The sequence below is a fragment of the Zea mays genome, chromosome 5 (assembly GCF_902167145.1).
Source record: "Zea mays cultivar B73 chromosome 5, Zm-B73-REFERENCE-NAM-5.0, whole genome shotgun sequence".
Taxonomy (NCBI): domain Eukaryota; kingdom Viridiplantae; phylum Streptophyta; class Magnoliopsida; order Poales; family Poaceae; genus Zea; species Zea mays.
The window spans coordinates 1,856,244-1,868,570 of record NC_050100.1 but is presented as its reverse complement, the minus strand read 5'-3'; the positions used below and the strand labels follow the sequence as shown (position 1 = coordinate 1,868,570).

The following is a 12,327-nucleotide window of genomic DNA, read 5'->3' as shown; positions in this document are numbered from 1 at the left end:
CTTAACAATGGCTACTATGAAGATTCTACTGTTCATCTTTGTATTTGTAGTCTGTGGATATTAACTTGTCCAAGCTGGTGCAGCCATCTAGTGCTAGTCTCTGGATGTTCTGTTTTACAAATAATTTTTGCTGTCCGTAGTTGCTTTTTATGGTACTCGTACCACTTACTTCAAAGGGACTCTTTACTCCGGTATAACGTCGCAACAAGTAGATGGAGAAAATGTTTTTTTTTTGTTGGAGACAACAAGTAGCATATTAATCTATGTATTGTTTGCATGTCTCTGTTCAAGCTTCGTGTGATTACTTTGGATGCTATATCATCTATTGAACCCATATAAAAGAGATTACATGTTAGATTTTTTTGTATGTGTTTGCTGTTGTAACAGTGTTTACAAATAGTCCGACTAATCGTGATTAGTCTGTCTAATCATGACTTTTGTAAAAAAAGTCAGCTGCAAATGCACTGTTGCATGATAATACTTAGAAAATGAATAATCATCTAGATAGTGTGTTTTTTTCCAATACATTGTGATCTACTTGGATGCAAAATCACGAATATAATGGGGATTTGTTGGGTTGCTCTCTGGTAATAACCGGCAACGACGGCTATGCAAGCAGTCCTTCTGTGTAAGCGTGCAAGTAAACCATCTGATCCATTAGATCGTTATCCAACCGTAGGTCTCATTTAACACTTAAATCCTTCCACCACCAGCTCAATAATCTTTATAAAAAAACTCCTAACAAATCATGGTTGTATATGTGATTAGATTGTAATCTAATGAATTAGATGGTTTGCTTGGTACTGCTTGCATAGCTGTCGTTGCCAGTAATAACCTACCTCTCTAGAGGAAATTAAAGCAACACACTATTTTTGGAGGTGCAGCAGCGGCATTTCCTGCCGTCCGCACACGAAAGCGCGGCGGCTATAACAAACACGTACTAGCTAGCTAGCTAGGCGCGCGATCATCCAGTTCCATTGTGTGGTGGCCGGGCCCTGCATGCCATGAAGCGTTCGGCGGCGTCCACCGTGCCCCTCGCCCTCGTCCTCATCGCCGTCGCGACGACGGCGGCGGCCGCCGACATGACCGGCGCCAGCAACTACCTCGTGTACGTCGAGCCACACCCGCCGGGCGTCGACTGCCAGGCGTACCAGCTCGGCATCCTGGCCGCCGCCCTCGGAGGGTACGTACGTGATGCATGTGCCATGCATCGATCGATCGATGATATTGTTTTGAACGCATGATCTATCTATCTCCGATGCAGTGAGGCCCAGGCGAAGGCGGCGATGCTGTACAACTACAGGAACGTCATGAGCGGGTTCTCGGCGAGGCTCACGCCGCCGGAGTTGGAGGCCGTCAAGAGTAATTAAGCTTGCTTTTATTTCTTTATTCTGATCCGTCCTCCTCATCGTTCTATAGATTCATGCCATGCATGCATATGAGGTGCTCTGTCGATCTGATCCTTGCTTAACGCATGCAGAGCAACCTCAGGTGAGCCGGGTGCTGCCGAGCGCGACCTTGTCTCTGATGAGCAGCAAGTTCGACGGCGTCAGCTGATCCCGCTTCTTCCATCCATGCACCAGCCAGAGCAAGCTCATCCGTCGACAAACCCCTAAAATAAATACATGTTTTAGTTTGTTAATTAATATATATATCATTATGGAATAAAGATACCAGGATGTGGACCCATGAAGCAGAAGCAGATCAAATACTGCTACATGACGGGGGCATGCCCTAATGCAGCAACGGGGAATGAAGAGCAGTCTGACGAGTGTCAATAAAATAGGATATCATGTATTTTCAAACAAAAACAATAATCAAACCGTTTTCAATTCTGATTTTTAATTTTATTTTCAACCCGATTTCAGTTTTGTTCGAGCCTTCACCGGCTAGCTCAGTCTGATTCTGATTAAATAAACTAGTCCCATCATCATAAAATGCACTACATTATTCAACTCCCCTCATACAATACATACAACCGTTCTCTCTCTCTCTCTCTCTCTCTCTACATCTTTGGTAATCCTAACTTTGCGACATCTCAACAGACGTATTGTTCACCATAGCAATACACTATCACATCAATTAAAATCCACTAGCTACATCTCTAAAAGACAACGTTTTTCTCAAAGAAATTAAAAAAAAAAGAACAAAGCATTTTGCTGTCCACGTCAACATGCCAGAGTCCATTAATATTAATTTATAGTGCGAATGAATCATAATAATGATTGTAGACTTACATACAAATTACATATGTGTTTAGTCTAAAACAAATTATATTTTAGGGCACAGGGAATAGTTTACTCCTTCGTACTGATAATTGTATATAGTCTACTTTTATTTAAATCGTCAGCAACTCAACTCACGTAGCAACGCGCTGAGTATTATATCTCTAGCTAGTACAAATACAAAGTGAGCACGGAAAGAGACTAACCTCACAAACTAGGTCGGGCCTCGGGCGCTCAAATTAACACTAAGATCGAAAGCAACACAATTCGCATGATTGGTTGATTGGCTGGTGGCGTCTAGGCCCACGGCGTCACGTTGACCATGCTGAGCTCGTGTTTGGATGACTGTAGTGCATGACGACTGCTTGCACCCGCGCATGCAGTATAGAGCTTTTTTTGGTCGCTGGCCTGTACGAGCAGAAACGCAGAAGAGCTACGTTCCCAGGGATCCAGGCTAGCGCGAGACGGGCGCTTGACGTGTCCCAGTAACCAAACAGCCCAAATGAGGATGTCTTTCGAACGAAATTACTGATTGCGTTCTTTGTTTCCAGTACATGCCGAAACAAAGAACGAGGTGAGGACAAGAGTTTCAAAGCAGTGCTGTTCACTGAAATAGTGACCATTTCGTGTCACCCGTTGCATAAGAGATGATGTTCTTTTTTAGTGGTGATATGTACTGGGCACCGTGGAACGCAGCAGCTCTCACTACATTAAGGGGCCCCAAATCAACAGAGTACATCTTCTGAAAACCATCTAGCACTGCTGCCATCGCCACATTGGCAGCCTTCCTCTCCTTCTCATACCGCTGTAGCAAAGTCAGCTGCCATAAGAAAAAGGAACAATTAAAAATAGCATACCCAACATGAATCTACAACTGGCAATATTATCAACACTAAAATCCATACCCAACATGAATTAATCATAAGAGTGGCTCGGGTGCAATGCAACTGTACAGTTCCAAAACTAAATTTCAAAGGGAAAGGCTAAACAGAAACAGCAATAGATACTTACATCCCCAACATCCGAGCCCACTGAAACTCCCTCAGCAATAACTTTTGCTAAAGCAGCAGCATCACCAAAGCCCAAGTTTACACCTTGGCCGGCTAAGGGGTGGACAGTATGAGCAGCATCTCCAACTAATGCTAACCTTTTGGAAACATAATCATGGGAATGCATCAACGACAATGGAAACGCCATTCTCTCAGAAACTACACGGGTTGCTTTCGGTGGCACTTCGAAGCATTCCTTTGTAGATGCTGCACTGCTCCCAATGCCAGAAAAGAACTGTTCCATGTAATGGTCAAGAGCGGTAGAGTGTGGATGCGGACCATAACCAAAATCCAATGCGTGGTTCACAGAATTCACAAACTCTTCTGGGCTCATTGACTTATGGCGCAGTGACTCCTCTGGACTCATTGTCCATACAATGTTGCTGAAGTTATTGCCTATCGGAAGTAGCGCAATTGGACCAGAAGGGAGAAACCTCTGCCACGCACAATCATTTTCCACAACATGCTCTACTGTACAGATAATTGCACTCTGCGGATAATTCCAACTAGTTGTTTTTATGCCTGCAATCTGTCTAACATTGGACTTCGAACCATCAGCTCCTATCTGCAACAAAGTTTTAAAAGTACTATAAGATTGAGGAATGAAGCAAAACAAAAGTCAAAATATGCAAAAGAAAACAAATAAGCAATTACCACCAATTTGGAATATAAACTCCGTCCATCACTGAGATCAAGTTTAACTAAATGACTGCGATGGAACTCTTCTGTAGTATGACCAACAGATAATGGTTCTCTTGATGTTGGTTTCATTCCTGCTTGTCTGGTCTTCAACGGGAAAGTAAGAGACACCAATCTGGTAGGATATATCACATTTTCAATATCATCCAATTCTTCCTGTTCAAGGAGAATTTAAGCATCAAACAAATATTGACTATTCTACCGAAAAGAAAGGCGCGCTAACAAGAGACTATTCTACCAAAAAGAAAGTTACGCTAACAAGAGTGGGAATCTGGGTTGCACGACACCAAATTATCAAATTTACTGCATACCTGTAACTGTAAGCACATCATATTAACAAAAGATGTATTGCTACTGTTTACAGCTAACATATAAGAAATATATGGCCTCTAGGCATCACAAAAACTAACACAACCTTCTGCAATAATATATACACCCTTAGATTTACTTTGATATCGATAATGCATAAACAATGTGGCCAATAGATTTCACTATGATGTTCAAGTGTTGAAGAAAAGACAAACCTGTAAACGTAAGAGCAGTGAGTTGCAAAGCACCTTGTTCTCCACCACACATCTAAGAGACACAAATACAAAAAGAAAGATATGGCCACTGACAAAAAAATATAGATAAAAAATAGCAGTAGCTTTTATTATAGCATACCCAAGGTGTTCTTTGCCCACATCTCTAGCATTATACCTCGTGTATCCAAGTCCAGTGTAATCCCACACCTGCCAGTTGTAAGCAAAAGTATTAGAGTTATTACCGAAGTGGAGCATTGATGCCATTGTCTGTTTGCTTGGAAATAACTGAGAGAAAAAGACCAAAGAAAAAAGAAGGCGAATACTGATGCATGCCCTTATGGTTAGGTGATAGTTGTACTTTTGCACAACATACACATTAACAATCTGGTGTGCCTACTGCCTAGATGATACAAAAACATCTATTATATACCAGCTATCTTCCAAAAATACATAAGTTTCTGTTTCATATCATCGTATATGGATGGACAAGTAAGCAGAAGCATGAATGCATGATAGTCGATAGAAGTATAATACTGTCACTATGTTCAAATTGCAGACTGGGCAGGACAAATTTTTGGAAACATGAGGCTTGCATGACCCACTGGTATTGCTAGCATAATGTAAAGCACATAAATGATAACTTCAAATGTTTAGTTAACTTAGTACTAACTCATCATTAACTTGGCATCTAATCAGCAAAGCTCAAAATGCACATACAACAAGAATATGTTTGGTCAAAAGAGGCAAAAGGTGAAACCATGAAAAAAAATGGCCATACATTATGAAATAAATTGTTTATAGACAGAAGCAAGTTATACTCTCACCTGCATTTTACCAAAGAAAGCATGTCTTTGCTGTTGAACATGCTCCCAGGCGCCAATATCTGCCACAATAATGCACACACACTCACGAAGAACATTACCAATAATGCACTATTGTCTCCGGTAGCAAAACAAGCCATGCACATTAAAACATGGAAAAGTATCATTTTTAAATTATACTTGGTGAAAATAGACATTTATTTTTGTATTTCCAATGTGCACAAAGTGCAGAAAATTTAACAACAGATGGTAATTTGTGATTGTTACAGTTACAGTAGTGAAATGTACACACAACTAAAAAAATGAAACCACAGATCATAGTGTTCTTGCAGAAATGACGAATTCTTCTGAGACATTTTGGAAGAACAAAGAGTTGGTTGCAGGCATTTTGGAAGAAAACTGAAGATCTAGAGGTGGAGGGAGTCGCCAGTCGTTAGGCTTTTTAGTTTTGTTTTGAGGTGGACTCAGTTGAGGAGCTTGTGGTTTAGGCTTTCTGCTGTATCCCCTTTCTTAGCTTTTCTGTAACTCTGTTCTCTGTTGTTAGTTGTGTTGCTTATCTCTAAGCTAGAATCCCTAGCAGTTGCTTATCTGTAACATTCTAAGCTTTTTATGAAAGCCAGGTTTACCTCTGTCAAAATAAATGTACACACAGCTGAAAGTCTAAACTGGTGACCTGAAAGAAAATTGGCAGTGTTGCCACTGCCACAATGAAACAGAAACAATCAAAGAACAACACAATAATGGAAAATTTGGCATTTGTTGTGATAAACTTTGAAGAAGGTTGGATAAATTAAAGAGTGGTTGTCAGAACCATATATATTGACATGCTTGTTTCTAACTGATTTCCGACATATCACCATAATATGTCCCACTGGATAGGAAACTAAGAAAACACTGGATGGAGTAACATTGATGAAGTTTATAGAAAAAATCATCAAATCTAGAACATCAAAATAGTTACACTAAATTTCTATTAAACATTTATTAATAGTATATTTATTTGATATCATGGATGTTAGTATATTTTCCTAAAGAACTAGGTCAAAGTTAGTAAAATTTGACTTAGACCAAAGCTAAAGTAAACTGTGATTTGGAACGTGGAGATTATGAAAGAAATGCTTTACTGTATTTCATTTGGGGAGCCATCTGTGGCAGCCAAATCGGTTCGGCAAACTTGTGCAAGCTATGAAAAGAAAATGGGTGAGTGTCAACCCGGTTTCAAAGGCGCCACCTAGGCATACCCAGCTCGCCTTGGGGAACAATGGGGCCTTATCGCCTAGGTGTCAAGGCACACCAAGCTCTAGCCTGGATGCCTAGTCGCCTTTGCAACCATGAGTGACAGCTGGGTTCAGGACTCCAGGGCTAGTACACCATGGCAAGCTCGAACTTTGAACCAAACGCTAACTAATGATGATTGAACTGCTTTTTATGTACATCCAATGTGGTCACATGGTATAGTTGATCAAACAAAATGTGTAAATATCTGTGGAAACAACATGAAAGGTCATCTAGACGAAATGCCACCTGAACATACAAGCTCAAACATAAATCCAAATACCGTTGCAAGAATCAAGATGAAATACAACTAAAATTAAATACGATGAATCGATGATACACATAGTTGATTCAGAATCATACCCTTGAAGAAAGAAATGGTTGCAGGGGTAACGGTGCTGACCCTAGAATCGGGTATACTGTTTTTATCCAGGTAACTCCTTGACTTCAGCGCTGGATTGCTATCGATAATAGCGACTCTAAGGTGTTTCGTTAACGGCATATTTGCTGCATACAGGACATAAAAGCACGAGAGATTATAACATTAACATGTCAAACTCAACTATACAAGCAATGGTTTGATGGTAAAAATACTTAAGATTAAACTATGAACAGGTAAACGACACTCCAGCTGCCAAAACATTCTCGTTCTGGGGATGATACTATTTCTGGTCAAATACTAATGCGACGAGTAAGGGAGCATCGACCGCCAGCCACAACTGAACACAAGACGGCTCATCACATCGGCACCTTAAAACAGGGGAGAGCACACGAACAGCAATACCTACACAATGCACAAGCGACAGCCAAGCCCACCATGCCTCCACCAACGATAGCAACGTCTAGCACATCGGGCGGATCCTTCAGGGCAGCAACCTTCTCGGCGTGATCCTACACGTTCATTGAGAAAGAGTGAGTAGCAGGGCACGCGCTGGAACCGTAACTCCACACGGAGCAATCACAGGTGAGCACCCCAAACGACGCCATTCCCCTGGAGGCCTAAACCCTACACGGCAACGGGAGGCAGAGTGTTCGGGGGTGAGTACCTGCGGGCTGGGCGTCCCGGAGGCCCCCGCATCCGCGCGCGAGGCCGGCGCGTCGCAGAAGGCCCTGGCGAGCGGCCGGACCCGGTTGGCCGCCGCCGCGAAGCATCTGCGCGGGAGGAGGGAAGGACGCTAGTGAGTCCGGGAGATGCGGAAATCTGAGAGCGGAAAGGGGGCTGGCTGGATGACGCGCGCGCTTTACCTTCGGCTGGAGAGCATGGCGGGGGTGCGCGTCGGTCGTCCGTCGGCGACGAGGCCAGACCACGATGGGGAGGAGGGGATGAGAATTGAGAACTTGAGAAGAGCGAGCGGCGCGCGCGTGGAGGGCTCCTGCGCCGCGCACCGGTGTGCGGTGGGGGGACTTTCGGCCCGCTAGGTTGGGCCGGGCTCGGGTTTACGGCTACGCGCCTAGTCCTACTACGCCTGGTGGGCTGACTCAGCGTGCACGGGGATGCGCAGCTTTCAGATGATGTCACGCGTCCACGGTTCAAGATCTGACCATGGCTAGTGGTCAAGGCATTATTTAGCGCACGGTAAACTAAGGCCCCGTTTCAATCTCACGGGATAAACTTTATCTTCGTGCTAAACTTTAGCTATATGAATTGAAGTGCTAAAGTTTAGTTTCAATTACCACCATTAGCTCTCCTGTTTAGATTACAAATGGCTAAAAGTAGCTAAAAAAAAGCTGCTAAAGTTTATCTCGCGAGATTGGAACAGGGCCTAAAGATCTGGCCAGGGGTGAAAGGATAAATGCCAAATCAGGAGCATATCCATGTACAGCTGTCAATGTGCAAAAAATGTGTTTTTCTTTCCATTTTATTTACGAGTACATGTTTACGTAACTATTTGGTGTATGAATACTGTGCACCGCCATAGATTTGAAGCTAGCTTCGCCCCTGGTTATAGATAATATGCAGCATGCAACAATTGATTGTTTAGGATGTCGTAGCATGACAACACGCCTCCTAAAGCGCCTTTCTTCTGATAGGACCATACTTTCCATCTTTTGTATATATATATGGAATATATTCTTTATATCTTCGTCGAGGAGATTGAAGAAATGTTTTGACTAATTGTGCCGAATAAGGACTCTCATGGTAGCCTGACTGTGATGCACACACGGCCAGCTGAATCGCCGATCAGATGCAGTCATGCAGAACAGGACCCCCCCCCCCACCCCACCCCCACGACGAGATGCCATATAAGTAAATACTAGCAAGTAGCAAGGGAGAAAGAAGAAGGCAAGCCATCCCCCACCTCCTCTGCCTGCCTCTTTCACACGGAGCAAGCGCGCAGAGAAAGAGAGGCCGTTCCGTTCCCTTTTGTCGCTGGGCAGCATGGCCATCCCGCTGCCGTGCAAGGCGCTGCCGCGGCATGACGGGACGAAGGGCAGCGGGCAGGCGTACGACGGCGACGACCAGCCGTCGGTGGCTGCGGAGCTGCGCGCGCTGTGGGGCATGGCGGCGCCTGTCACTGCTCTCAACTGCGTGGTGTACCTGCGCGCGATGGTGTCCGTGCTGTGCCTGGGGCGGCTGGGCCCGCTGGACCTGGCGGGCGGCGCGCTGGCCATCGGGCTGACCAACATCACGGGCCACAGCGTGCTGTTCGGGCTGGCGTCGGGGCTGGAGCCGCTGTGCGCGCAGGCGTTCGGGTCCCGCAACCACGAGCTGCTGACGCTGTCCCTCCAGCGCGCCGTGCTGCTGCTTCTCCTGGCGGCGCTGCCCATCGCGCTGCTGTGGCTGAACGTGGGCCCCATCCTGGTGGCGCTGGGGCAGGACCCCACCATCTCGGCGCACGCCGCGTCGTACGCCGCGTTCGCGCTCCCGGACCTTGCCGCGGGCGCCGTGCTCCAGCCGCTGCGCGTGTACCTCCGGTCGCAGGGCATCACGCGCCCCATGGCGGCCTGCTCCGCCGCCGCCGTGGCGCTGCACGTCCCGCTCAACGTCGGCCTCGTCTTCGGCTTGGGCCTCGGCGTGCGCGGCGTCGCGGCGGCGCAGGCCCTCACCAACGCCAACATGCTGCTCTTCCTGCTCGCCTACGTGCGCTGGGCGCGCGCCTGCGAGCACACCTGGAAGGGCTGGGCGCGCCCCGCCGACGTCGCCGCCGGCCTCCCGGCCCTCGCCGGCCTCGCCGTGCCCAGCTGCGTCGGCGTCTGCCTCGAGTGGTGGTGGTACGAGGTCGTCACCGTGCTCGCCGGCTACCTCCCCAACCCCGCCGCCGCAGTTGGCGCCGCCGGGGTGCTCATCCAGACCACCAGCCTCATGTACACCGTGCCCATGGCGCTCGCCGCCAGCGTCTCTACCCGGGTAAGCATCACCATCACCACGATATCGTATTTCTTGCCGATTCCAAACATTTGCTTGCATGCATGCATATGCAGGGACTACACTGTTCATTCACAGTGTCACACGAAATTCCTGTTTTTTTTCTTTGGCGTTCCTTTTTTGTTTTGTTTTGTTATGTCCTCAACGATGCATTTTTTGTAAACAAGTTTTAGCATGCCATTCAGAGTCATTGCAGACTTGTAGGCATCGCATTTCGCATATAAAGCTACTCTTTTTATGGGGTGGGTGGGCTGGGCCTGTGGGCCAAGTAAATAAATAAAAAGCAGGGATATGTGCATGGTGAGTGTGCTCCTCTCCTATTGCCATCCATCCATCCTTGGACATCTCAAATTGGTCTCCACATGTGCGGTGCACCATTCCATATACTCATCAGTCTAGTTTATTTAGTAGTATACTTTGTGGTGCGCCACCACGTCAGGTACATGAACATGATGCGCTCCTCCTTCCAGAAAGGAAGGCCAGCCTTTTCGATTCTTTTTTTTTTTTTGAATGCAAACGATTTTTACAGCCGGGGGAAAACGACAATGGCACGTTGGTGGTTGGTCTTCTCATGTCACTGTGTGTGTGCACTGCAGCGCTAGCACAGTGACAGCCACTGGTGGCCGCCATGGTAGGAAAGCTTAGCCTTGTGGGCTGGTGCGCAGAGCACGAGCCCTCTGCTACTTGCTCTGTTGAGTTCCAAGAACAGACAAGAATGGCTCGCTCGCCAACCATAGGTCACCAGTGATCTATCTGATCTCGGCAGCCACTGTAGCTGTCTGTAGCTATGCTCTGTCTTGTGCTGGACTGACTATTGGCTTGGATCGCTGTGACTGTGACGACCGCGTGTGCAGGTGGGCAACGAGCTGGGCGCCGGGAAGCCGCGGCGCGCCCGGATGGCGGCGCTGGTGGCGCTGTGGTGCGCGCTGGCGGTCGGCGTGCTGCACGTGGCGTGGACGGTGGCGCTGAGCAGGCGGTGGGTGGAGCTGTTCACGGCGGATCCCGGCGTGGTGCGGCTGGCGTCGGCGGCGATGCCCGTGGTGGGGCTGTGCGAGCTGGGCAACTGCCCGCAGACGGCGGGCTGCGGGGTGCTCCGGGGCACGGCGCGCCCGGCCGTGGGCGCCCGCATCAACCTCCTCTCCTTCTACCTGGTGGGCACCCCCGTGGCGGTGTACCTGGCGTTCGGCGCCCGCGCCGGGTTCCGCGGCCTCTGGTACGGCCTCCTGTCGGCGCAGGCCACGTGCGTGGCGCTCGTCCTCGTCGCCGTCGTCTGGCGCACGGACTGGCGCGTCGAGGCCATGCGCGCCAAGAAGCTGGCGGGGCTGGAGCTCACCAACGACGCCGAGGAGGAGAGCAGGCGCCTCGTGGCCGCCACCGGCGAGCAGGCGGAGGATACTAGCTAGTAGTGGCGTAGGTAGGTAAGCTAGCTAGCTAGCTAGCTAGGTGCTGACAGCGGCGCGACGTGCGTGCGTGCGTGCAGGGTCGCCGTCATCGTCTTTGAGGCCCCAGCAGCCAGCATCAATGGACCATACTACTAGTACCATAGCTAGAGTGGCTTGGCCTTTTCAATTCGCTGCAGGCTAGAGCTTCGTGGGGCGTGCAGGGGCCTGACGGATTACAATTGATTATACCTAGCTTTGCGATGGCGGTGGTGGTGGCTGCTGTCGCGGCTCGCAACTTGTAGGAGGACAGGGTAGGGCATCCCGCGCCGTCGCTGTCGCCTTTTAATTTCCTCCTGCGCGGCGAGCGGACGGAGCTGCCTGCCTGAATCAGCCTGATCGTGTCGCCGCCGCTGTCTGATCGGGTGCGGTTTTCTCCATCGGCAACTTAACGGCAGCGCGTCGTCTTCATATATATCTATCTTGTTTCTTCGATCGCTAGCTAGCTTCGTCGTCGCAGCCGGCCCAGACTGTGCAGTGCGCTCTAGCTAGCAGTGGAGGCAGACAGAGAGCCCAGAGCCCTCAGGCGTGCGTACGTCGCCGTCCGTCTTGCGTGCATTGGCATGCCAGGCGGACTGGGCTGCCTGCGCGGGCATCTCGTGCCTTTGACCGTGACGCCGTCGCTGTTTCCAAGCACCGTGTGTGCTTGTGGAAAGGCTGCATATGATACAACTATGGCAGGCTCGAGCATGCCGCGGGTTCGTCGCGATTGGGACATGATGAGCCGTGGAAGTCAGGCTGCCGCTCATCAGGCTGCCGCTGCCAGGACGGCAACACAGACAGACAGGGAGACAGCCTCTATCTCTCTCGCTTTTTCTGGGGTGCAGGCAGCAGCGTGCCGCTGATGCAGGCGCCGCCGAGGCGGAAATTCCGGGGATTCGGAGGCCACGACCACGAGAGACGAGAGATGGGGATATGTAACCGCGAT

At 48.6% G+C, this 12,327-nt stretch overlaps 3 protein-coding genes across 8 annotated transcripts; 2 read left to right on the top strand and 1 right to left on the bottom strand.

Moving 5' to 3' along the window:
• The first annotated feature begins 919 nt into the window (after positions 1-919).
• LOC100283269 (Pi starvation-induced protein) lies at positions 920-1,845 on the top strand. Its single transcript, NM_001156171.2, has 3 exons — positions 920-1,183; positions 1,265-1,362; positions 1,481-1,845. The coding sequence occupies exons 1-3, from the start codon at positions 1,005-1,007 to the stop codon at positions 1,555-1,557; spliced, it is 354 nt and encodes a 117-aa protein (NP_001149643.1). The 5' UTR covers positions 920-1,004; the 3' UTR covers positions 1,558-1,845.
• A 347-nt stretch (positions 1,846-2,192) lies between these two features.
• LOC100382613 (uncharacterized) lies at positions 2,193-8,016 on the bottom strand. 6 transcript variants are annotated; one of them, XM_020553490.2, is made up of 10 exons: positions 7,839-8,016; positions 7,640-7,745; positions 7,382-7,484; positions 6,957-7,100; positions 5,322-5,380; positions 4,637-4,704; positions 4,498-4,549; positions 3,929-4,129; positions 3,237-3,839; positions 2,193-3,045 (listed from the first exon to the last, which is right to left on the bottom strand). In XM_020553490.2, exons 1-10 carry the CDS (start codon positions 7,853-7,855, stop codon positions 2,830-2,832), a joined length of 1,569 nt encoding a protein of 522 aa, XP_020409079.1. In that variant the 5' UTR covers positions 7,856-8,016; the 3' UTR covers positions 2,193-2,829. The 6 variants fall into 6 exon arrangements, with proteins under 6 accessions (XP_020409079.1, XP_035814625.1, XP_035814628.1 ...); XM_035958732.1 differs by having other exon boundaries at positions 7,378-7,484; positions 7,839-8,015; NM_001175340.1 differs by having other exon boundaries at positions 2,730-3,045; positions 3,929-4,088; positions 7,839-7,934.
• Positions 8,017-8,888: 872 nt separating this feature from the next.
• LOC100279305 (uncharacterized) lies at positions 8,889-11,593 on the top strand. The gene is made up of 2 exons (NM_001152326.1): positions 8,889-9,942; positions 10,815-11,593. Exons 1-2 carry the CDS (start codon positions 8,974-8,976, stop codon positions 11,361-11,363), a joined length of 1,518 nt encoding a protein of 505 aa, NP_001145798.1. The 5' UTR covers positions 8,889-8,973; the 3' UTR covers positions 11,364-11,593.
• The last annotated feature ends 734 nt before the right edge of the window (positions 11,594-12,327 follow it).

Coding starts and splice junctions, on each gene's coding strand:
- LOC100279305 (NM_001152326.1), top strand. CDS start 8,974: ATGGCCATCCCGCTGCCGTGCAAGGCGCTGCCGCGGCATGACGGGACG. Junction 9,943..10,814: donor CCGCCAGCGTCTCTACCCGG/GTAAGCATCACC, acceptor CCGCGTGTGCAG/GTGGGCAACGAGCTGGGCGC.
- LOC100283269 (NM_001156171.2), top strand. CDS start 1,005: ATGAAGCGTTCGGCGGCGTCCACCGTGCCCCTCGCCCTCGTCCTCATC. Junction 1,184..1,264: donor CTGGCCGCCGCCCTCGGAGG/GTACGTACGTGA, acceptor TCTCCGATGCAG/TGAGGCCCAGGCGAAGGCGG. Junction 1,363..1,480: donor GGAGTTGGAGGCCGTCAAGA/GTAATTAAGCTT, acceptor TAACGCATGCAG/AGCAACCTCAGGTGAGCCGG.
- LOC100382613 (XM_020553490.2), bottom strand. Junction 7,101..7,381: donor GGCTGTCGCTTGTGCATTGT/GTAGGTATTGCT, acceptor TCCTGTATGCAG/CAAATATGCCGTTAACGAAA. Junction 5,381..6,956: donor AACCATTTCTTTCTTCAAGG/GTATGATTCTGA, acceptor TTATTGTGGCAG/ATATTGGCGCCTGGGAGCAT.